Here is a 25765-nt window from a genome sequence, read left to right on the forward strand (position 1 = left end):
ACTACCAACTCTCTTATGATTTATTTATCTACGAATTTCAAATACTGACTAATTGATATCGGTTCTCTTTATTCATTAGTATAGACAGATATCGTTGACTATTCCAACTAAAAAATTTGAATTGAATTGTGCACACTATTAATTCGGTCAATTTCTGTAACTGATGTCACAATTTTTCTCATTAACCAAATTAAAAAAAAAAAAAAATTGAGTTCAAGTGGGACGAAAAAGAAAAAGAATCGAGGATCTGAGTGAAACAACAACACATAATTAGGGGCAAATTCGTAATATAGTTAAAATTAAAAATAAAAAATAAAGATAAAAACGCTGGTTTTCCCACTCTAACCCCCGAAATCCAAAATCCGTTAAACCCTTCCCTCTTTCCTTCTCCTCCAGCACTCGCAGAGCAGCCCGTCTCCTTCTTCCCCGAAACTCACCTCTCAGAAAGCTTCGATTATGTACGGAGGCGGTGAGTTCCGAGAAAACCTAACAGCACTCGCATGCTACAGAGATTTCTCTCTTTTTTTTCCTCCATTTTTTTTCTGATTTTTTTGGGGGAATTTCTGGTTTCTTTGGTGTTGCAGATGAGGTATCAGCTATCGTGCTTGACCTCGGCTCGCACACTTGCAAAGCCGGCTATGCCGGTGAAGAAGCGCCGAAAGCTGTCTTCCCTTCGGTATGTGCTTCCTTTCTGCTCAATTTTTAGTTCGACTTTGCATAGTGGCAGTTACAGTTACTCTGGTATGTTCTTTTTATTCTTGAAGTTCTTAATTGTTGTAGAAAATTTCACAACTTTGTTACTATGTTTAATCGAAATGCGAACTTGTAGTGGTAGCACTGAGGATTTTCATTTTATAGATTTGGGAAATGTTTACCCCTTTGGTCAAATTTAGTGGTAATGCAGAGTGTTTTTCAATTGCCCATTTGAAACTTTTAAGATTTTTAGCTAAAGAATTGTTCTTTATGAGTCATTTTGGGTACAGATTTGGTGTTTCGACCGTCCCAAAGTATTTGAATTGTATGCTGTTGTTTACTCAGAAGAATGATGAGTCCTTCATCTCAATTTTCCACACCATGATGGATAATGTGAAACTTTTGATGGAACATCTTTAATAGAGGGGGCGTTAAGGCTGGTGGGATATATGTGTAATCATTTGGAATTTTTGAAGAATGGATGAAGCTTTTCATTTTTTTTTTCCGAATTTTTTTAGACTTATTAGTTATGAAATTTATATGCATCGAATTTCCAGGTATTAGGGGATGGACCTTTCTAATTAAATCAGTCACATTAGGTGTAGAATTTGTTTACTGTGCGTCTGCCTGTTAATTGGATATTCATTATCACTAGTTCAAGTGAATTAAAAATGTAACCTTATTTTTGCATCTGTTTTTGTTCATTTAGGTTGTTGGGTCAATTGATCAGATGGAAGTTGATGCAACTGAAACGGAAAACAATTCTGGATCTGCTGTAGATCCAAAGAATAATTCAAAATCTCTTGATTCTGACAAAGCCAAGGGAAAACGCAAGTTATATGTAGGATCTCAATCCTTAGGGTACCGTCGGGATCATATGGAGGTCAGTTTTGAATTAAAGGCTTTTGTAATTGAAGCACAGTTCAGATCTTTTGTAATAATATTTTGATTAACTACTGCTGTTGTATCAGGTGCTGTCACCCATAAAGGATGGAGTTGTTGTTGACTGGGATGCTGTGGAGGGTATATGGGACCATGCTTTTAGGTAACTACTAATGGATGAATTATAATGGGTTAAATTTTTTTTTCTCATTTCAATTGTTGATTAGTGAGTTGATTTAAGTGAGATAAGGCATTCATATAATGCAACGGCCTGAGCAGTTAGCTTCTTCTACTAGGCTTGTGGACATAATAGTCCTAGTTTCAGTTTAGGATCTAATGATCAACAAATGATATATTGTAATTTTGGCAATCTATCTAGTACTGTTTTCTGTCGTATGTTATAACTGCGGTAATGCTTTGGTACAAAATTTCCTCGCTGATATTGGGTCAGAAGAATATTGATTCCATCTCTTTTCTAGGAGTGATCATCATATGTTATAAGTTTCTCTTGTCCAATTATATTCCATTTTTCATTTAATATGAGTTTGGACTTAACAGATATTGTAATACTGTAGCAACATATGTTGTTCCAAAAGTCCCATCCAATACTTTTACATATTGTGAAGGCTTGGATTTTATCCTTTTCCTAGTTAGTTCTCCATCTAGCAATTTCTATTTTCCAATAATTTAATTCTATTTCAGTATATTACCATATCACTAAGTGCTTTGCTATTATTTTCAGGGAATGCCTATTGGTTGATCCTAAAGAGCATCCAATGCTACTTGCAGAGCCATCTTCGAACACTCAACAACAAAGAGAAAGGTAATTTGGTAATTATTAAATTTTCTGATTAGTTCAAAATTGTAATTAAGTCAAGCCAAAATGCTTATGCGATTTTTTGTGTATTCTTTTGTGATAAACTTGGACTTCAGGGTTACCCCTATGCCTTTGAAAAGCTGAACTTTAGGTTTGATTGATGGGAAAGAGATAATTTAGGTAAACATGACATTTAACTACTTTTATTTCTCGAAAACGTAAGTGTAACAAGTTCAGATTTAACCAGGGATAGGCCTTTGGAGATAGGTAGCTTTGTCAATGGTATCATGACTTGTAGATTTAGACTGGTTAATGGGTGTGAACCATGTGGTTTACTTGATATTACTTACTTAAGAGCATCTTCAATGGAGAGATGCAACTACAAGTTCTACTCCAATGGGGGAGATGTGAACTTGGGATCCCATTTGCTTTTCTCTCTTTACTAGCGGGGTCCACCTTCAAAGATCTTAAACAACAAGATGGCTATTTACAGTTTTGGGCCAAGATGGGTACTTACATCTTGTCCATTGGAGTGCTTTCTGGACAACAAGAGATGCATAATGTCCATTCCAAGGCATCTTGCATCTTCCATTGGAGATGCTCTTAAGTATCATATATATAATCTTATGCAAGACTCTGATATACAATGTGATGTTTTCTGTTGTCGAAGCTGATGTCTTGATTATGTTCCTGTACTCTAATTGCATATTTGTTGTTTTTAACTTGTAATAAATGTTCCTGTACTCTACTTGCATACATTGGTTTCTTTGTTTTTAACTTGTAATACTTATATGGAGTCACTTGAGAAAATGGTTGTATTAACTCATTAGATTGACAAATGCATATAAATTTTTTGTTATCACATACAAGGCTGGTAAATGTGATATATATGTTATGCAAGTCTGTTATAGAATGAACTATAGTTTTTTGCTGTGTAGACTGATGGCTTCATCATGTCTGTGTACTGTTGTTGCATACCTAGATTTTGTTTTTCTTAAGTTTCTAACTTGTAATAATTGAGAGAGGATCCTTGCTGGATCCTTCAATCACTTCCGTTCATCGTACATCATGTGGTTAGAAATCATTGTACATTTTTTTATTTAAAATTGAATATAAACAGTACCAGACGAAAACTGGCCGCACGATGTACGATGAACGGATGTGATTGGAGGATCCGGTGAGGATCCTCATTCGTAATAATTATGCTGGACCCACTTGATAAAAGGTTTTATGCAAATGATATTATTTGTTACATAATTATTGATGGTTTAAATTGGTGTCTTTATGTAGTTTACTTTTTATGTTAAGTGATGGTTTTATCTTGTACCCAACAGGACAACAGAACTTATGTTTGAAAAGTACAAAGTTCCTGCCTTATTTTTGGCCAAGAATGCTGTACGCCCCTGTTCATCTCATCTCCCTGATTCCAACTTGTAGAACATGGATTACTATATACAGACTCTGTTCTTTGTTTCCTTTTAAATATCAGACTGCAATTGGTGAGTAACTGGAATTTCTTTTATGCCAGGTTCTCACATCATTTGCATCAGGCCGTGCTACCTCATTAGTAGTTGATGGGTAAGAGACTACATAATTTTGACTTTCGCCATATTTAATTTTAGTACTTGCACATCCTCTTTTGTTTTATTACAATTATATATTATTTCATCCTTTCATTTTCACGCTTATGCATAAGCTTAATTAAGTTAAACTGTTCACTTGGGACTCAATTTCTGTTCATGCAGACCATGGATCCACATGTTTTTGCTTTATGTTAATCCCAAGAAAGAGACTGTTGATGTCTATACAAATCCGTTCATCTTCTAAAAAAAATGTCAAAAAATTATCTCTATCAGTCGACTTTTGGTAAAAGTGGACACATGCAGAAACTTTCTGAAAATCTGATGTTTTTGGATGTAACTTTAGGAATCATAAACCAAACGATAATGTATCAATTGAATTTTTCAAACTTTATGGAATACTACATCTGTGGATTTGAAATTGTTTTATTACAATGTAGAACTTGTACGAGTTTTTAATATCGGTTCTAGTATGATTTAATGATGTATTGATTGTCCGTTTATATTTTGCCTGATTATTGTGAATGCAAAACTAACATATGGTATTATGCAAAATCACAAAATTTACCTAGTGGTGGAGGATCAACTACAGTTGCTCCAGTTCATGATGGCTATGTTCTTCAAAAGGTATTTCTCACTTTTCTTACCAAATTAAATGATTGATCTTGACAAGAAGTTAATTTGTTGGTCATTGTTATATGGTTACATTTCAGGGTGAGCTATGTCTTTTATTTTGTTCATGAGCTGCTTGTAGACTGAACTCATGCACTGTATAAACGTCTTTAGAAACCTTCTGTCCAAATTGAAAAAAACTGAAAATTTAAGAATGCTTGTTTCTATGATATCATTTGTAACCAATCATTCTCAATTTTTTGACACTCTTTTTCTTTCCTGTTTTGTTGTTTTTCAACTTGTTACAGGCTGTGTTATCTTCTCCTATTGGAGGAGAATTTCTTACTGATTGTTTGACAAAAAGTTTGGAAAGTAAAGGAATGACGGTGAGTGACTACACAAATTTGGTTTTGGAGGGGAATCAATGGCCTGAAATTACTGTTGTATTCTTAATTAATCCTTCTTATTTATTTGTAGATTAAACCCAGATATTCTTTCAAGAGAAAAGAAACGCGACCTGGAGAGTTTCAGGTACCTTTTGATTTTATTGGTAGATGTATTAAAAAATAGTTGTATGCAAGAGTTGCAAAATATGCTTCCATTCTGAAAATTATAGTGGTGGCTTGGTATACTGGCTGTCTGGTGATTAATTGTTCCTCTGGAACTATGCACTTTTGTTTATCTTGTTACCAATTGTGAGACTTGGTAGGTATTCGACTTTGATGCATATTTTTGTTTTCCTTATTTAGAGCTTAATGATATTCTCAATGTTGTAGGTAGTAGATGTTGATTTTCCAAATACCACAGAAAGCTACAGACTCTATTCCCAGGTTTGTGATTGACCAGAATATTTCTTATTGAGATATGAATCACATGATGTATTATTTTTCCAATTCTGCTGAATGTTTCTTCGTGGCAGAGGATAATTGCTAGTGACATTAAAGAATGTGTGTGTAGATCCCCGGACACTCCATATGATGGTTTGCTATTCATCCCTTCTCTCAAGTGTTTTAATATTTTTAGACTATAGACTTGGTCAATGACATCAATTTTTGTTCAGGATAGCAGATTCCATTTTTCGTTCAATTGGCTATTATGTTATTTTTGCTACTGAGATTAAACAATATTCATTTGTATAATACCTAATATTTGGAAGGGAATTTGTTTGGATTTTCCCTTTATTCACAAATGATATCCTTGATCGTTGCCTGGAGGTCCATTTATGAACTTATTTTCTCTAAAAGGTTTCTTGATTTATAAACTTATTCAAATGTTAAGGCAATTAGATGTGCAGAGATAGCTTAATTCTTTGACAGCTTGATCCGTTGGAGTTTTGGGATTTTTGCAGGCAAAGAATGCTTAGTTTTTTGACAACTTGATTGCTTGGAGTTCTACGATATCGTTTACATTTACATGATGAATGGATGATGCTCTACTCTTTTTTTTCTTTTTCTTTTTTCAATGAATCAACCTTGTCAGTTATTTTCATATTGTCCGTAGCTGTATTATATGCTCTATTCTTCAAGCAAAGAAAAAAAAATGTTCAATTAGCTTTCTAATAGGATTTTCATTTTCATTTTCCAGAAATCGCGTATTCAAACATTCCAATGACCTCATATGAGCTTCCTGATGGCCAGTGAGTCCTATTCTTTTGCATCTTTGAATTCCTTAGATCTGGTCTTAATCTTGTTAATTCATGGTGCACTTTGTTAAATGATGACTGCCTAATTTTGCGCATATTGTCTACTATTTAATTAGCCTTGATTTCTGTTTCTTATATAAATGTGTAGTTACTTTATGATCATGCATGATACAGGACAATTGAAATCGGTGCTGATAGATTCAAGATTCCTGACATTCTATTTAACCCATCATTGGCTCAGGTGGATGTCTTCTGAACTACATGATGCCAGCTTGTTACTCTTTTCTTGAATGCTTGAAAATCTCATGGGACACATTTGCATTTAACCATGATCTGTTATTATTTATTCAATAATTTCATTTAATTGACGCTTTGAAGTTACCAATTTCATCTTTATATGTGAACCTTGTGTGAAGTGAGATATGGCTGTTTCATTCTGACCAAATTATTATTATGTTTCTGACAAGAAATCTCTAGCAAAGTACAATGGACAATAAGTCCATCATATGCTCCGTCTGTTTTCAGCGTTCTTTACACTTAAGTGCTGACTCAAAGAATATCTCGAATTTGTTTCTTTTGACTGTTTTAGTTTTTAATCAGTAAATTGGCTTTCGTGGAATAGTTCATTACTTGATTACTAACTTCTTCATGTCTACTGATTGCATGGGTGATATTTTGATATATGAAATAAAATATGCTTGTGAAATAGAGCTTGGTCAGTCTCATAATTTGATTAGGCTCCTGGAATTTTTTTTGGATTGGATATTACAATTTAAAAAAAAAAAAAAATTGCTGGACCACATTATACAAGTCAATTGTAAATTGTACTTCATAAGAAAGTTTGATCCCTGATACTATTATGATATCCCTGTTACCAAATGCTTTTCTGTTGAAGTGATTTCTGGATGGATTAGTTGCATAAATATATGTTTTAATTGGTAAAGAATAATATATTTTTCATGCGTGTTTTACCTGTCATAATTTGTTTGCATGAAAATGTCAGACAATTCCTGGTATGGAGCATTTTGCAGAGATTGCTCCCGCTGTTCGTGGTCTTCCACAAATGGTAATTTTTTGCTTTATTTGACAATAAGTGGGTGTATTTCTCTTTTTTTCTTTTTCCCCCTCAATTTTTAATTCATGGTTAACCTCTCTGGTTTGCTCTCCAGGTTATCGAGAGCATTAACAAGTGTGATGTGGACATCCGTCGCGAATTATTTAGTAGCATACTGGTAAAATGCATGCACTCACTTATTTATTTTTCTTTTCAGAGTGTGAAATCACTTATTTTATGCGTGATATCTCTTATGTTTCCCCAAGTAATTGACAAAAATTAGCAAAAATTGGTTTACTTTAGACATCTGGATGCAAATAAATATCTTTTGGGACTTACTGAGAGTGTTACAATTTCTATGGGAATATGCGGACTTCCTGAAAGCGTTACATCCATTAACCTCAAAAGTTCCACAGAATTTCTTCACATGCGACGTAGCAGAACATACTTCAGAAATATAATATGGTTTTCCTTCTTTATTTTATACAGCTTGCCGGTGGCACAGCATCAATGCAACAGCTAAAGGAACGCCTTGAGAAAGATATGCTGGAGGTATAGCTTTTAAATGAAACACTACCATGGTCTTATTTCTCTTTTCCTGTTTCTTGTTATTTTTCTTCCAGCCAACGTTCGGTTATTGAATTTGGAATCTATTTGGTATATGGTTTCATTTAGCAGTAACAATTTCACGATCTCAGAATTCACTGTAAGATTTTAGTACTAAATGTGTTTGTGCCATTACAACTTAGGAGACTATGATCTTATTGTTGTGTTGTTCAATGTGTTTGTGCCGCAAGCAATAGCAAACATGCTTTTCCCCATTTCCATCAGTTCATGAAAACATTGGCCATTGGCTTAATAGTTTGATGTCATTGTTTTATCTACTCCCCTTTTCCAACTGGTAGTGTTTATTTGATTAATTATTTATAGCTTCATGGGCATTGAATAAAGACATAGTATTTCTAGTATGAATTATTAAAATCCCGTCATTCAATCTGCAGGAGTCTCCTCAAGCTGCTAGAGTCAAAGTATTGGTGGCTGGCAATTCAACAGAAAGGCGATTCAGGTAATATGCATAGCTTCAAGTCCTCTTTTCCTCTGCCCATGCCGGCACAAGATCCCGTACATAAGCAATTTGGCTGCAACTCTGCAACTGTTTGTTAATTTTCTGATTTATTTCATCTAAGGATTTACAATTTCACATCAATGATGCATTAACAGATCAAACGATGTGAAAAATGAATTGTGAAACTCACTAAACTGGTTTCAAGTTTCACCTTATCTAGTTATAGCTTATGTGTTGTTGAATTTAGTGTTTGCAATATACATTCATCCAATTTCTCATCCCCTGACTTCATGTTGGTGTTTAATTTTGCAGTGTTTGGATAGGCGGAAGTATATTGGCGTCTCTTGGTTCATTCCAGCAAATGTGGTTCTCCAAGGCTGAGTAAGTTTCATGACTTCACCAGTCTTGCTTATCTGTATTAAACGGTCTACATCGTAAATGGTGATTAAGAAATCATGTAAAGTGTTTTATAGTTCCTTCTTGATATTTTGCTTCATATGATTGCGATTGACAGGTACGAGGAGCATGGAGCTTCTTACATACAACGAAAGTGCCCTTGAATTTTCTGTTTTCTGATTAGCAAGTAGGAAAGGTTTGTGCTCGATGTCAACTTAATTATTACTTCCGGATTCTTATATTTTCTCCTAATATAAATTATAAACGCGAAATTACTTTTCTACGTTCAGGTCTCTCTCGTTCTCCATCACGCTAGCCTTTTCCCGAATGATCAAAGCTTCAAAGCCCGTGTTGTCGAAATGGATGGAGGGATGCTTTGTTTTGTATCGATCATCGCTTATCCCGTGTACCGCAATACTTTTCACTGCTGTAGCTTGTGTTAATGTCCGTTGATTAGGGTTCAGAGTGTTCATCTAGTTTATACACCAACTTTGCTAGCTCGACTAGTTTTATATGTCAAGGCCATATAACATTTCTAACAGCTTATGTTGCTTCTTACACGACCCTCTTTATTTATGGCCATCGGATTGATTAAACTAAACAGATTAAATAGGAGTGTGTGAAAGGCTAAAAAAGACATGTGAAAATCATTTCCCATCGCGGAAATGCATGAATTCGGATACCAGCCAATATTACTTGGGTGCACCCTAGATCGCATTTATCCACCCGAATTGCAATTGACAAATTTTTCGTCTTACAAATGTTATAATCGTTGCTGTCATTAACTATGTCGTAGATCACAATTTCAAAATCATCTAATAAATAAAAAAAAATAAAAAATTAAGAATACCGTTTAGCAGCCTATATGCATTTAACAAGTTGATGATTTTGGTTTTAATAGAAATTATCGTAACCATTTATTCCCTTGAATTTGATGAACAATTCAACATGGATGTGTGAAACCATTTCCAATTTGATTGACTTAGATGTCTAATTACTTGTCTAAATTACAAGTGACAAGTAATTACAAACCTTGTGCAATAAGCAATCCTAGTTTTACAGTATAATAATGTGGTTCAAATTCGTCTTTGGCGAGAATCAAACCTAAGACATGTCACTCACAAGTGAAAGGAATACCATTAAACCGTAGTACAAAGTGACATTTTGAACTAGATGGAGTGTAGAAACATCCACTTCATCCCACCTATTTTTAGTTGTCAATTATCATTGTTCGGCATTTATTCTATCAAATGCAATTCGGGATTATAACTACGTTCGCTTCCTGCGTGAGTATCTCTTTGATCATTGTTTTTAACTTCATTTTCATGTAGGGTGATTTGCCTGTTTTTGATAATTTGAACCAATTGGAGCTGGACTTTAGTGATTGCGATTACTCGGAATTGCTAACAAAGTTGCTCAAGAGCTCACCAAAGCTAGAAAATCTTGTTATCAAACGTCAAGTAAGATTTATTTCCACTGCTGCTACGTGTTTCCCGGTCTGCAGTCTTTCAGGATTCTCGTGTCATTCCTTCTTTTCAATGATTTTTAGTATTGTACCGAATCTGCTGAAGAATACTCAAACGCCGAGGATGAAGAATTTGATCCACCAGAGGCTGTGCCTATTTGTTTGATGTCACACCTCAAGATCACCACAGTAAACGAATTCAGGGGAAGACCGTATGACAAAGAAGTGGTGACATATTTGTTAAAGAACGGCGAAGTTTTGAATAAGATGACTGTTTCTACCATGAAGGCTTTTGGGGATCGCCAATCTGCAGAAGAGAATGCGTTGCGGAAGGAAGTTTTGCTGTTTCGAAGGGGTTCAAAGACTTGTCAAGTTGAAATGAAATTTTAGGTTTTGGTATGATTAATTTGCAGTTTGTTTTGTGTCACATATTTTCTCATCAACGTTCTTTTTCTTCTTCTAATTTAAAACATGAGCGCAATTCTTCTTTCTCATGTTTGGATCATCTCTTATGCTCACTAGTCATGCTTGTGCTGCTCTCCAATTTCAACTCATTTGGATCAACTCTTAAAATTTCTGTTACTTTCGTTGAATTTTAATCTAACGCCGGCTTTCCTCTGGAGATTTAAAGGCGACATTTGAGAATATATGTGTCGTTAACATGGGAGTCCGATAGTTATACCACGAAATAGAACCATTTTTTGAATCATTTGTACGTGTTTACTTACAAAGAGTGAAAACTTTGGGTGACCCAGTTTGAGAGAGAGATCATCAAAGCTTTGACGTTGGGTTTGCAATTTAGTTATATCGGGGATGTAAGTTCATAATCCTTGCTTGAGATTACTCGTGTTGTTGCCTCCCTCATCTTGTAGATTAGTCTTCTGTTATATCAGTATCTCAAAAGTGGAAATGTCCACGGCAGATTTTAATTTCAACGTTGAACTTTTATGGCCAACTTTTTTGTGATATATGTGCATTAATCATAACTGATGCTTTGCAAGTTCCGAATGGCGAATGCCCGTAATCGTCAAGCTGAAACAAAGAATCGAACACTACCATGTAACATGCCCATGATCAATGTTCTAGATTATTCTAGTAAGCAAGAGAGATGGCTGGAGCATGCTAGACAATTCTAGCATGTTATTAAGTTGATGGAAGAAGCTAGAGAGTACTAGCTTCCTTGGTTGCAAATGGAAAGATCTAGAAGCCACACTTTTGTGGCTAGTCTAGATCTTTCTATGCTAGAGGTTTGAAGAATACACTAGAAACTAGTAGAATGCCAAACCCTCACCTATAAATATGGGTGTGATGTTGTAGTGAACCAACAAATCAAGAGAGTAGTGAGTAGCAAAGGATCAAGTCCAAAGCTAGAGTTCCACTCCAAGAGTGAGAGTGAGAGTGTTCCACTACACATTGTGTGAGTGAAGTTTAGTGTGATAGAAAGTGTGTGTCCTACTTTCTTGTATCCATCAAGCCTTGTCTTTGGCTTGGTAAGACTACTCTTGTTGTACTCATCTTTTCATATAGTGAAGATTGATCCTTGTTTGGTGGACGTAGGCATAAATTGCCGAACCACATAAATTTTTGGTGTCCATTTTCTACTTTACTTTGTGCATTCTCTATCTTGTAGTACCGACATTCCTAACAAGTGGTATCAGAGCCCGGTTGGCTCGTACTACGAGATGGAAGGAAGTGGCACTATGATCAAACTCACCAACTCCAATTGGGTAACATGGAAGCCAAGGATGGAGGACATTCTCTATTGCAAGGATTTGCATGAGCCAATTGAAGGAGATGCCGCTAAGCCCGAGAGCATGTCCGATGCCGAGTGGAAGAAGATGAATCGCAAGGCTATTGGCACAATTAGACAATGGGTGGATGATAGTGTTTTTCACCATGTGTCTAATGAAACCAATGCTCGCGAGTTTTGGACGAAGCTTGAGTCCTTGTTCGAGAAGAAGACCCCAGCCAAGAAAGCCTTCTTGATCAAAGAGCTCATCAATGTGAAGTACAAGGATGGTTTAAGTGTAGCAGAACACTTGAACAATTTCCAGAATATCATCAACCAGTTGGCTACTATGAAAATGACGATCGAGGACGAGCTACAAGCGCTCTTGTTACTTGGATCCTTGCCAGACAGTTGGGAGACCTTTGTGGTGAGTATAAGTAACTCTGCTTCTAATGGTGTTCTTACTCTTGATAATGTTAAAAATAGCATGCTCAATGAAGATACAAGGAGAAAGATTTCTGGCACAGATAGCAGCCAAGTATTTGTCACAGAGAACCGCGGAAGAAGCACGAGTAGAGGGCCTAGAGGTCATGGCAGGAGTCCTAGCCGATCCAAGTCAAGGTTCAGGGGTGCATGCCACCATTGTGGCAAAGAAGGCCATATGAAGAAAAATTGTCGAGTTTGGAAGAGAGAGCAAAGGGAAGGAAACAATCAGAAGAAAGATGATACTGGCAATACCACCGCTGTCATATGTGGTGATGTACCAGAAATATTGTCTGTTGGTGAATGTCTGCATATGGGCAACTCTGACAGAGACATTGAATGGATCTTTGATAATGGAGCTTCCTTCCATGCTACGTCCAAACGGGAGTTCTTCAGTACATACAAAGAAGGTGACTTTGGCATAGTGAAGATGGGGAATGAAAGCTATTCCAAAATTCTTGGAATTGGTGATATCTGCTTAAGAACTAATCTCGGCTGCCAATTGATGTTGAAAGATGTGAGACATATTCCTGATATACGTCTCAATCTGATATCCATCGGTACCCTTGATCGACAAGGATATTATCACCATATTGGCGAAGGAAAATTGAAGCTTACTAAAGGCTTAATGGTGGTAGCAAGAGCACGACTTTGTTGTACGTTGTACCGGTCAAATGCCAAGGTTTTGAAAGGTGAGTTGAATGCTGTGGAAGACTCATCTCTAGACTTGTGGCATAAGAGGCTAGGCCACATGAGCGAGAAAGGCCTACAAGTTTTGGCAAAGAAGTCTCATATTCCCTTTGCCAAAGGTACGTCGTTAAACTCTTGTGAGCATTGTTTATTCGGAAAACAAAGAAGAGTTAGTTTTTCTGTTCCATCTACAAAGAAAGGAAACTTGTTAGATCTTGTTTATTCAGATGTGTGTGGTCCCATGGAAGTCGAGTCACTTGGAAGAAATAAATATTTTGTTACTTATATTGATGATGCTTCACGAAGGGTGTGGGTGTATTTGTTGAAATCCAAAGACCAGGTGTTTCAGACATTCCAGGAGTTCCATGCCATGGTGGAGAGGGAAACTGGGAAACCTCTCAAGTGCCTTCGTAGCGACAACGGCGGCGAGTACACATCTCACCAGTTTAGAGAGTATTGTGTAAAACATGGCATACGTCATGAGAAGACAGTTCCTGGAACTCCACAACATAACGGTGTTGCTGAAAGAATGAACCGAACCATCATGGAGAAAGTCAGGTGTATGTTGAGGACTGCAAAGTTATCTAAGCAGTTCTGGGGTGAAGCTGTAAGGACAGCCTGCTATTTGATCAACCGATCTCCATCAGTACCATTAGGTCTTGATGTTCCAGAGAGAGTATGGACTGGTAATGATGTGTCTTACTCTCATCTGAAGGTGTTTGGTTGCAAAGCTTTTGTGCATGTGCCCAAAGAGCAGAGATCGAAGTTAGACTACAAAGCTACACCGTGCATCTTTCTTGGTTATGGCGGTGAAGATTTTGGTTACAGATTATGGGACCCATACCAGAAGAAGTTTATCCGAAGTAGAGACGTGGTCTTTTATGAAGATCAAACAATTGGGGATTCGGATAAAGAGGCACAACCAGATGGCGCAGTCAGAGGAGTTGATCCATTAGCTTCAGATGAAGAAAGTCACGATGACATCCCTGAAGCAACTGCCAATGAAGTGCCTGCAGAATCAGATAATGCTGATCAAGAGGAGCCTGATCAAGATGTGCCAGACCATGAGATTGCTGATCAGGGGGAGCCTAGTCAAGAAGAGCAGATTCAAGGAGAATCCAATCAGGGGGAGCCTCTAGCCCCGCAAGAGAATGAAGATCAGGTCAGAAGATCCATCAGAAGTCGAAGACCGTCTACCAAGTATTCTTCATCAGAGTATATCATGTTGACTAATTATGGAGAGCCCGAAACATATGAGGATGCCAGAGCTCATAACGACAGTGACAAATGGATGAAGGCAATGGAGTCGGAGATGGATTCCTTATCAAAGAATGATACCTATGAGCTGGTGGAGCTTCCAAAGGGCAGGAAAGCATTGAAAAACAAGTGGGTGTTCAAATTGAAAAATGACGACAACATGACAAGGTACAAGGCTCGTTTGGTTGTCAAAGGTTTTGGTCAAAAGAAAGGAGTTGACTTTGATGAGATTTTCTCACCGGTGGTGAAGATGACTTCCATTCGAGTTATCCTTGGTATGGCAGCAAGCATGGATCTTGAGCTCGAGCAGTTAGACGTTAAAACTGCATTTCTCCACGGTAACTTAGAAGAGGAGATATATATGGAGCAACCCAAAGGCTTTGAAGTCAAGGGTAAAGAAACTTTGGTGTGCAAGCTCAAGAAAAGCTTATATGGTCTTAAGCAGGCTCCGAGACAGTGGAATAAGAAGTTCAACTCATTCATGGTGAGTAATGGGTACAAGAGAACTCATGCTGACTCTTGTGTCTATATCAAACAATTTTCTGGAGGTAAATTCATCATTTTGTTGCTTTATGTTGATGACATGTTGATTGTCGGTCAAGATGCTTTTATGATTAAAAAGCTCAAAGAAGAGTTATCTAAGTCCTTTGACATGAAGGACTTAGGGCCAGCCAAGCAGATTTTGGGCATGGAGATAATTCGTGACAGAAAATCCAAGAAGTTGTGGCTGTCACAAGAAAAATATGTTGAACAGGTGCTTGAAAGGTTCAACATGAAAGCAGCCAAATCGGTAAGCTCACCTTTAGCCAATCATATCAAGTTGAGCAAAGAGTCGTGTCCAAAAACATATGAAGAAAAGGAGAAAATGGCAGTTGTTCCCTACTCTTCAGCAGTAGGAAGTATCATGTATGCAATGGTGTGCACACGGCCAGATATTGCTCATGCAGTAGGTGTGGTGAGCAGGTTTCTCTCTAATCCAGGGAAAGACCATTGGGAAGCTGTTAAGTGGATTCTCAGATATTTGAAGGGGACTTCTAAGATGTGCTTGTGCTTTGGCGGTTCCAAACCAATCTTGGAAGGATTTACAGATGCTGACATGGGAGGTGACCTGGATGGCAGAAAATCTACGTCTGGGTACTTGTTTACTTTTGCAGGGGGAGCCGTGTCTTGGCAATCCAAGTTGCAAAAGTGTGTTGCTTTGTCTACAACCGAGGCTGAATACATAGCCGCTACGGAAGCATGCAAGGAGTTGTTGTGGCTGAAGCGGTTTCTCCAAGAGTTGGGTTTTAAGCAAAGTGATTATGGCGTTTATTGTGATAGTCAGAGTGCTCTGGATTTGAGCAAGAACACTGCATACCATTCACGCACCAAGCACATTGATATTCGTTATCACTGGATTAGAGATGCTATCGAGAACAAGATGCTACAGCTGAAGAAGATTCATACCGATAATAATTCTTCAGACATGTTGACAAAGGTGGTCACAAAATCAAAGTTGGAATTCTGCATTAAGGCTGCTGGGATGGACTCCAGGTAACTTGGAGTCATGATCGGAATTCCTCCCTCATGGACTGGAGGGGGAGATTGTTGGTATATGGTCCAGCCCATGATCAATGTTCTAGATTATTCTAGTAAGCAAGAGAGATGGCTGGAGCATGCTAGACAATTCTAGCATGTTATTAAGTTGATGGAAGAAGCTAGAGAGTACTAGCTTCCTTGGTTGCAAATGGAAAGATCTAGAAGCCACACTTTTGTGGCTAGTCTAGATCTTTCTATGCTAGAGGTTTGAAGAATACACTAGAAACTAGTAGAATGCCAAACCCTCACCTATAAATATGGGTGTGATGTTGTAGTGAACCAACAAATCAAGAGAGTAGTGAGTAGCAAAGGATCAAGTCCAAAGCTAGAGTTCCACTCCAAGAGTGAGAGTGAGAGTGTTCCACTACACATTGTGTGAGTGAAGTTTAGTGTGATAGAAAGTGTGTGTCCTACTTTCTTGTATCCATCAAGCCTTGTCTTTGGCTTGGTAAGACTACTCTTGTTGTACTCATCTTTTCATATAGTGAAGATTGATCCTTGTTTGGTGGACGTAGGCATAAATTGCCGAACCACATAAATTTTTGGTGTCCATTTTCTACTTTACTTTGTGCATTCTCTATCTTGTAGTACCGACATTCCTAACAGTTGCCTCCCACATCTTGTAGATTAGTCTTCTGTTATATCAGTATCTCAAAAGTGGAAATGTCCACGGCAGATTTTAATTTCAACGTTGAACTTTTATGGCCAACTTTTTTGTGATATATGTGCATTAATCATAACTGATGCTTTGCAAGTTCCGAATGGCGAATGCCCGTAATCGTCAAGCTGAAACAAAGAATCGAACACTACCATGTAACATGTCAAGTATCTAGTAAGAGAACGTTACTATTAATTAAGTGTTATCCTACATGTTTATTAATCTCACACACGTACGTTGTCACATTGCAGCAACGATCGAGCCTAATGCGGACGCAGAGTGTTCAAAAAGCTTGGGAAAATCCATCTGAGTTGTGGCCCATTTCAATCTGAGAGACTGATTAACCCTAAAATCTTCAGGCGCTTGAGCAACATTGAGTGCCTAGTTAATGATGGCAACCCTATTACATATGGTGCAACTGTCTCTTTTCAGTATGTCGCACCACACCGGTTCCCTCTTGATGTTTCCTCCCTCTCTTGCTCAAATTAATGTCTTCAATATGTACTCACACAAAGTAGTAGTGCTACAATGTATGAACTGCAGAAGTGGATAATGAGGAAGATTCGTTTTTATTGGATTTACAAGGCCTTGACTAGGTGTAACTTTTTTTGTTATTAATAAAATTTCAACTTGTGCCGTCGAGATCTTTAAAAAGAAAAGTAAAAAGGGTTGCAAGGCCCATTTTCTTATGACAGTTGTTTTACAATTTCACCTTGTTCGTGCTCTCGTCGCCTATGTTCTCGCAATGAAGGACAAGTTGGGCAAACAATTTGGATCTTCATAAGAAAAAACCAGAAAAGATCTTATTAATTTCCTTGTTGCTGTACAACTGAGGATGGATAATGTTGAACATCATCAACAAAAGAGAATTGCAACGGAGATTGATGTCAATAAATTTTCAAATGTGTTTTGGCTACAAATGAGGAGGAGAGTTTCGTGGGTTGCAAAACGTTTGATGAGTGAAAGAAGTTGTATAAGTCGACCATTTGGGTCCGTGTCCTTATTTTGTTCAACTTTCATTGTCACTGCTTGCTGCGGATGAGCCTTGTTAACAGAACCTGCATACAAATTATCAGTTGATTTATTGCAATAGAGTAGAATGTAATACACAGACCGGTCTGACTCGGTCCGGTTACTCGGTTTTGAATTTTTCGATTAATATGGTTTTTTTTTTTTCTTTTTCTTTTTTGTATCTTTAACATGGTTTGATTTGGTTTTCAGTTTGGCGGTTTTTATGCCCATCCCTACCTAAAATGTTTGCACCTCGAGCTTTCTTATGAAAACAAAAACTAAAAAACCAAGAAGGATGATTTGATAGTCCTATCGGATTCATATTCCTATTCCGATTCCTATTCTTGATAAGAAAATATTTGCATCGAATTCCTATCCTAGTAAGAAAATCATATTCCGATTCCTTTCTTGATAAGAAGATAACATTTGCATCGGATTCCTATTCCTAAGTAAGACAATGATATCTGCATCGATGGGGTGGTTGAGTTGTATTTAAACGCTTATAGTTTTATTTCCTTTCATTCATTCTCTTCAAGATCCAGTTAATTAATTAATTTTAATTCCAGTTTTAATGGCGGCTCCTCCACCTGTTAATTCTTGTTCGACATCGTCGACCAACTGTTGTTGCTGCTGCAGATCTTCGAAGCTTCGTCCTATTTTTGATCTGCTCTCAAATATACACAATCTTATGCCTATGGAGCTGGACTGCGTCAACTTTTCTGGCTGGAGGTATCGGATCGTCACCATACTGAGAGCTTACAATCTTATAGGCTACGTCGATGGCTCACTCAAATGTCCAGACAAATTCATCGTCCAAGATTCAACGACGGGGGAGGTGGTTAATCCGGCCTATGAGATATGGTGCATGGAGGATCAAGCAGTGATGGCGGGGATCAATGCTACACTCTCAGTTTATGACCTCAACAAAGTCATGGATTGCTCTACAGCCAGAGAACTATGGCTTCGACTGTATGAAAGTTTTCATATATAAAATAACTTGCTTGCAGCTTTTCAACCCTAAGTATGTACTTGACAGTTTGGCTGCTGCTCGGTCGATGGCACTGTTTTAAGTATTGCATTAGTTTGCCATCGAGCCGGAGCCTTCAAAGAGGCCTACCATGCTGAGGTTGTCAAGATGCGAGAGAGAAGATAAAAAATAACAAACCTGTATAAGACACTTAAATTTGTACGCCTGTTTATGCCTAAAATGTCTCTACCTAGAGCTTTCTTTCGTAATTCTCAGATATGCAAAAAGTGGATGAGCAACTGAAACAGACATTATCTGTCATGCTTATTTTTCTGTAAGCATTATTTGTGTTGTAGGTTGGACTTTAACCGGAGAGCAGTCAGCAAGATAGCTACCATAAGATGGTTGAGCAATATATTTTCTTTGAAATTATACCACTTCCCGGTCCAACTCCAATCCAAGGTACAAAAATAGATACATAAACGAAAGACATCAGCTCAAGTGGCCAACAGAGGAAATGAAAAAGCTTACTTGTAGCATCTACTTGAGGATTGATTCCAGTCCATTCAAAACCGAAGCTTTCAAGGAGGGAGAAACTGGAGTATCTCCGAAGAATACGTCAAACAGAGCAAAAGCCACGTTTTCTGATTCAATTTCAGCATCCACACCAGACGGAAGCCCATCAGACGAGATACAGACCTAAATATCACAATAAATCTCATTTGGTAAGATCGCATGCAAAGAAATTTTTTACATAGAAGTATAACATAACTATGTTGGTTTACGTTTGCAAACCAGCAAGCAACACAAACTAGTATCGGAATGCGTATCAAAGGAAATCCGAGAGAAACAATTTAGGGAAACATAGAACTCCCAAAAGCCTGCACTAGTTGGCACGCATAAGAAACCAGTAAATTATACTTACAAGCATTTTGGAAGGATCTGGCCAAGTCAAAAATATGAAAGTTCCTTTCTTAAGAGGTTGCCCTTGAAAGATGCTACGGAATGTGGATAGTGCAGATTCATCAACAGGAGTTGGTGATTTGATTCTTGGAGAGATGGCATCATTCAATGCGTCCCAAAAAGTTTTCCCATCAACATCTCTAACCAGAACAATCTGTAATGATTTCTCCGAAGGAGCTGCACTTAGGAAAAGTAACGTTAGCAACCTTTTTATATGCGAGTGTGTGTGGCAAGGAAGATGCACAATTTTTATGATTATTACATAGAAAAACGGAGCTGAACAAGGATGAATCCTCTTGAATCTCAGCGGTTGATCTTCCTTTCCAAGCATTCAAACTATTTAAGATGGACTGGTTCGCATATAGTCCTGCAGCATAGACTTTTACGCCAATAATTGCAAAGACCTTTTCCCTGTATCCTGCAACCATTGACAACATTGAAGTTATATGCTACATGCCTCGCCTCAATTTAATTAAAAGCTACTATAATCTCAGAATTTGTATCAAAAGCTAGCACATGGCTATCTTAATTTTCTTTAGAAAGAATGCATTTTGGTATATATGATATGAAGCAACTGACCAGTTCCAAGCAAGGTCAATGAACTCGAGCAACCTGGCAGACTCAAAGATGTTTGAAATTTCTCTTTGGTAACAGGCTCCTCCATATATTCTGCCCTTCCAACTGCAGTTTTGTATATATAGAAAAATACATCAGAATTTGTTATGAATGCAATCAAAGAAAATGCATAAGCATCCAAATATAACAAAATATATTTTCTTTACCTTCGTTCGTTGTCTCAGTCTTCAACGAAAAAGCAGAACAACAACAACAACAACAACAAAGCTTTATCCTACTAAGTTCGGTTAGATTTATGAATCCTAGAATGCCACTGCGCTCAGTTTTACTCTAAGTCTTCCGTTAGCTCCAAGTACTCCATATCTTTTCTTAAAGTCTCTTTCCAAGTCTTACAACTGGAGTTAGGTGTGTCTATAAGGTTAAATCTTAATCAGATTGTCTCCATGTTTTCAAAGTTCTGAAACCAGTATCAAATTCTACAACTTCACCAGGTATTGTTGTTTCATTTGAAGCAATATAATAACAAAATCGACTAAAGTCACTGACTTTCCGAAAACTACTCACTCTCTGACCAGAAATCTGATTGCTTTCCTGTCCTCCACCTCAATTCAACAACAATAAACCTATAAAAAAATATGACCACATTTACAAGATTTTTACCAGAGCTTTCTGCAGTCACACTATTTATCCCATGGACATTTTCAGATGCATTTCTTCTTGTTCTACATTACTGTTTTGATTTAAACAGAAAGAAAGTAAATTCTCTGCAGATAATTACCATGGCAACTGAAATTTCAAATGAAAATAATATACCAAAACCTTTTTAATTTCACACAGAACAAATTGAAGTTCAAATTCTGCAGATAACTGAAAAAAGAAGTGAGGAAACTGAGTGGGAATACTTCACCTGAAGTTGAGGAAGCATTCACTGCAAAAGGGGTCCGAGATTTAATGTTCTTCTGAAGGGAGAAGTGAATGGGGGTTTGGCAAATGAGAACACTTGGTTTTGAAATTCCAGTAAGGAATCCAATTCTGGGTTTGGGAATGCAGTTCCTGGTGGGAATGGGAGATTGGAGCCATTTGGGACTGCAAATTGCTTGAGCTTCAAACATGCTTTCGGCCTTTTGGATTCTGGAAAACCTGTTTTCGGTTTTCCAATCAAACTGTTTGGTAAGTGAAAAAGATGGGAGTTTTACTGCGCTTGTTTTTACTGCAGTAAATAAAGGAGAACTGTTCCGAAGTCCAGCTCTCTGGGCACTAATAAATGGAGTTTGAAACAAGCGTTGTAAAACCAATCATTAGTCGATCGATTATTTGCTGACTCTACGAGCAAACAAGGAATGGATTCATTGTCATGCGGCGTCTCCATGCAATAATACAATCTCATAAGTTAAAAGCTTATTGATATTATTGCTTAATTAGAATTGGAAACTACGATGATGGTAAACCAATTTCATATAAGTTTGAGGTTGTATTCGTTGCACAACTCAAAGTTTAAATGGTAAATTTGACCAGTTTCAAGTGTTTTATGTAGGACTTGATGAATCTCCGATAACGGTTGTCTTTGAAACAAAAATGTTATTCTTACTATATTTTTCATGTCACATTTCTATCATCTTTTTAATAAAAATGAAACTCACATACGTTGATATATATTAAGTTTAATATTTGGTTGTGTATCAAAATTAATTAACTGCTGTAATGGCAGTTTGTTTTATATACATCTTACACACACGCATGCATTTAAACAAATGCATGCAATAAACAAATGTGGTAAAGGTGGCGTGCTTGCTGCCCATGCTGCAACACATCAGAGCACAGGAGTCGAAACCATGTGGTAGTCTGCTGACAAGGAATATTGTACCCAGGTGCAGTAGTGGGACAAGTTCTCTCAACACTCCCCCTCAAGTTTGGAATGGATGTTGATTATTCCTAACTTGCAAAGCAAAGTTGTAAACTGGTATAAGCTCAGTGGCTTTGTGAAGATGTCGGCTGGTTGTTTCATGGTTGAGATGTGAGATGTCTCGATCATTCCACTTTGAACCCTTTCTCGTACAAGATGGCAGTCAATTTCTATGTGTTTGGTTCTTTCGTGAAAGACCGGATTCGAAGCGATGTGAAGTGCCGCTTGATTATCACAATATAACTTGACTGGACGTTTATGTTTGATACCCAAGTCTTGTAGAACAGATTTCAACCAAGTGACTTCACAACAAGTTGCCGCCATTGAACGATACTCCGCCTCTGCACTAGAACGTGACACGGTATTTTGTTTCTTGCTTTTCCAGGAGATCAAGGATTCTCCAAGAAATACACAGTATCCGGTGGTAGAACGTCGTGTGTCTCGACATCTGGCCCAATCCGCATCACAAAAGGCATTCAATTGAATTGGACTTCTTGCAGAAAGGAAAATACCTTGCCCTGGTGTGTGCTTAACGTATCGTAAGACTCGCTGGGCTGCCTCCAAGTGTGGAGTTCGAGGCTTCTCCATAAATTGACTAAGAATGTGGACAGCATACACCAAATCAGGGCGCGTGATTGTCAGGTAGATTAGTCTCCCAACAAGTCGTCGATAAGAGGAAGGATCAGTAACCCATTGTCCTTCGTCCTTTCTGAGTGATAAGTTTTGCTCCATAGGAGAGGTGGCTGGTTTTGCGCCAAGATGACCTGCATCCTCAAGTATTTCAAGGGCATATTTTCGCTGTGAGAGGGTGATCCCCTTGCTAGAGCGAGCAATTTCAATGCCCAAGAAATATTTTAATTGGCCAAGGTCTTTCAACTTGAATTGCTTCATAAGAAAAGACTTGGTATCTTCAATTGCTTGTATGTTATTTCCTGCCAAGATAATATCATCAACATAGACAAGGAGGGCAGTGAATTTACCATCATGGTTTCGGACGAACAATGAATAATCTGCCTTGGATTGTTGATAACCGGCCTTTCTAAGAGCACAAGAGAGTTTGATAAACCATTGACGAGAGGCTTGCTTAAGCCCATACAAAGATTTATGAAGTTTACAAACTCGTGTCTCCCCCTTTCGTCCGAAACCAGGAGGCAAGGACATGTAGACATCTTCTTCAAGATCACCATGGAGGAAAGCATTGTTAACATCAAGCTGGTGGAGGTGCCATTGTTGGACCGAGGCAACAGCAAGAAGTAGACGAACTGTAGTCAATTTTGCAACCGGAGCAAAGGTCTCTCGATAGTCTAAGCCTTCAATTTGGCTATAACCTTTGGCAACCAAGCGTGCTTTATATCTCTCAATGGATCCATCGGATCGAAATTTGATTTTGTAAACCCACTTACATCCAACCGGCTTCTTGCCAGGGGGCAATGGTTGCAGAGACCATGTCCTATTCGCAGCAAGGGCTGCCAGTTCTTCTTCCATGGCTAAACGCCAGTGAGGGTCGCATATAGCCTGTGAGAATGAGCTGGGTTCTATGGCAGCTGAAATGGAAGTGGTGAAAGCACGATGTCGAGCAGATAAACGATCGTATGTGAGGACATCAGACAAAGGGTAAGGAGTACCTGGTACTTTGGTCAACGCCGAGTGAGATGAAGGGACAGACCGAGAAGGGAGGTTGATGTCGATGTGATATTGTTGAAGATAACCAGGTGCATGAGTGGGTCGTTTAAGACGAGGTGGTGATGTGGAAAGAAAAGGAGATGAAACCGAAACAGGACTCACCGGCGAAGAAGAGGATGGATCGACGGAATCCTGCTCCAGTAGAATGGACGGATGAATGATGGGATCATCACAGGCAGTATCTTGAGTATGTGGAAACACAAGTGGTGAAACTGCAGCAGAAGATGAAAAAGGGAACACATGTTCATGGAAAATAACATCACGGGAGATAAAGATTTTACCCGTGTGAAGGTCGTAAACTCGATATCCCTTGGTGCCATATGGATACCCAAGAAAAAGACACCGTGTGGCTCTTGCATCAAATTTTGTGGGACGATGGTGGTGGGTGGAAGAAAAACATAAGCAACCAAACACTCGCAAATGTGCATACGCTGGCTGTTTGTGGTGAAGTATTTCATAGGGTGATTTGCCTTGAAGAAGAGGAGTGGGAGTCCTATTTATGAGATAAGTGGCAGTGAGGATTGCGTCACCCCAAAATTTCTTAGGAAGATGAGATTGAAAAAGTAAGGCTCTAGCAACATTGAGTAAGTGGCGGTGTTTGCGCTCTGCTACCCCGTTTTGTTGGGGAGTAGAGACACAACTTGTTTGATGGAGAATCCCCTTATCTGAAAAAAATTGGGTCATTAAAAATTCTGGACCGTTATCACTACGAAGAACCTTGACTCGTGTGGAAAATTGTGTTTCAACAAGGTGGATGAAAGTGATGAGATAAGATCGTGCATCTGATTTGTGATTCATTAAATAAACCCATGTGCATCTTGAGAAATCATCCACAATAGTTAAGAAATATTGTGCCCCTGTGATAGTGGGAACATGGTAACCTCCCCAAATGTCAACATGAATTAACTCAAAAGGAGCCTTTGTGGTGATAGAACTCAAAGGAAAAGGAGCACGTGTTTGTTTGGCTAATGGACAGATCAAACAATCATCAATGCTACAAAAATTCAAATTTTTAATGCAAGTAGAGAGATGCCGTAAGGTCGTGTTGGAAAGATGGCCAAGGCGTTGATGCCAAAGCTGAGAAGAAGAAGAGGAAACAATTGACGCTGAATTGCACGTGGTTTTCATCACATTATCAAGGTAGTAGAGTCCTTCTCGTTCAGTTCCCGTCCCAATCATCTTCCCCGATCGTTGGCCCTGAAGTAGACACATTTTATCAGTGAAGATGACAAAGCAAGATGAGGTATTAGTGAGTTTGCTGACAGAAATTAAATTCAGTTTAAATGATGGAACACAAAGCACGTTGTGAAGGATGAGATCATTCGAGAGATGAACTGTGCCAATGTGTGTGACATCGGCAAGTGCATGATTGGGTAAGTGCACTTGTCGATTGTATACCGGAACACTTGTGGTCATTAAGCTTGGTGAGTAGACCATGTGGTCTGTGGCGCCTGTATCGAAAATCCAGTTTCTTCCCTTATTGAGAGCAGAAGCACAAAAAACTCTATCTGACAAATTATTCATAGTAGAGGTGGTACCGACATGATTAGATGTGGAGTTGGATTGGCTCTTATCAAGGAGTGCAAGCAGGTTGTGATATTGCTCGGAAGTGAGAGCCATGGTGTGTTTGCTGGAAGAGTCAGTTGCCATGTCGGCAGGCAGTGGCTGTGCTTGGCAGTGCTCTGCGGCTGTGCTTAATGGCAGTGCTCTGCGGCTGTGCTTAATGGCTAGCAGGTAGAGCAACGACGATGGCTATGTAGTAGCTTGGCAAGGCAGAGAGTATGCAGCTTGCAGTGAGTGTGCAGCGAGTGTGCAGCTTGCAGTGAGTGTGCAGCGACGATGGCTGTGTAGTAGCTTGGCAAGGCAGCGAGTATGCAGCTTGCAGTGAGTGTGCAGCGAGTGTGCAGCTTGCAGCAGGTTGTGGCTGTACACAGTATAGCAGCGGAAGAGTGAAGGCAGAGCAGAGCAAAGGATTATCTGTGCTCTGATACCATATTAAGTTTAATATTTGGTTGTGTATCAAAATTAATTAACTGCTGTAATGGCAGTTTGTTTTATAT

The 25765-nt window shown here is 38.3% G+C and overlaps 3 protein-coding genes across 4 annotated transcripts; 2 read left to right on the forward strand and 1 right to left on the reverse strand.

Moving 5' to 3' along the window:
* The first annotated feature begins 329 nt into the window (after positions 1-329).
* LOC103432065 (actin-related protein 4) lies at positions 330-9283 on the forward strand. Of its 2 annotated transcripts, XM_008370232.4 has the most exons (21): positions 330-469; positions 585-676; positions 1403-1576; positions 1665-1738; positions 2318-2398; positions 3727-3787; positions 3921-3970; positions 4545-4599; positions 4893-4970; positions 5062-5115; positions 5361-5414; positions 5504-5564; positions 6169-6220; positions 6401-6467; positions 7230-7292; positions 7396-7458; positions 7770-7832; positions 8282-8346; positions 8659-8727; positions 8861-8938; positions 9033-9283. In XM_008370232.4, exons 1-20 carry the CDS (start codon positions 457-459, stop codon positions 8904-8906), a joined length of 1335 nt encoding a protein of 444 aa, XP_008368454.3. In that variant the 5' UTR covers positions 330-456; the 3' UTR covers positions 8907-8938; positions 9033-9283. The 2 variants fall into 2 exon arrangements, 1 of the variants encoding a protein (XP_008368454.3); XR_011578900.1 differs by lacking the exon at positions 6169-6220 and having other exon boundaries at positions 5504-5589; positions 6375-6467.
* Positions 9284-9690: 407 nt separating this feature from the next.
* On the forward strand, positions 9691-10597 carry LOC139194839 (putative FBD-associated F-box protein At5g38570). The gene is made up of 3 exons (XM_070819759.1): positions 9691-9696; positions 10074-10202; positions 10292-10597. The coding sequence occupies exons 1-3, from the start codon at positions 9691-9693 to the stop codon at positions 10595-10597; spliced, it is 441 nt and encodes a 146-aa protein (XP_070675860.1).
* Positions 10598-18968: 8371 nt separating this feature from the next.
* On the reverse strand, positions 18969-21410 carry LOC103432055 (fatty-acid-binding protein 3, chloroplastic). Its single transcript, XM_008370223.4, has 5 exons — positions 21027-21410; positions 20123-20224; positions 19806-19961; positions 19506-19720; positions 18969-19279 (listed from the first exon to the last, which is right to left on the reverse strand). The coding sequence occupies exons 1-5, from the start codon at positions 21229-21231 to the stop codon at positions 19121-19123; spliced, it is 837 nt and encodes a 278-aa protein (XP_008368445.3). The 5' UTR covers positions 21232-21410; the 3' UTR covers positions 18969-19120.
* Positions 21411-25765: the final 4355 nt, after the last annotated feature.

This window comes from Malus domestica, chromosome 03, assembly GCF_042453785.1.
Source record: "Malus domestica chromosome 03, GDT2T_hap1".
Lineage (NCBI taxonomy): Eukaryota > Viridiplantae > Streptophyta > Magnoliopsida > Rosales > Rosaceae > Malus > Malus domestica.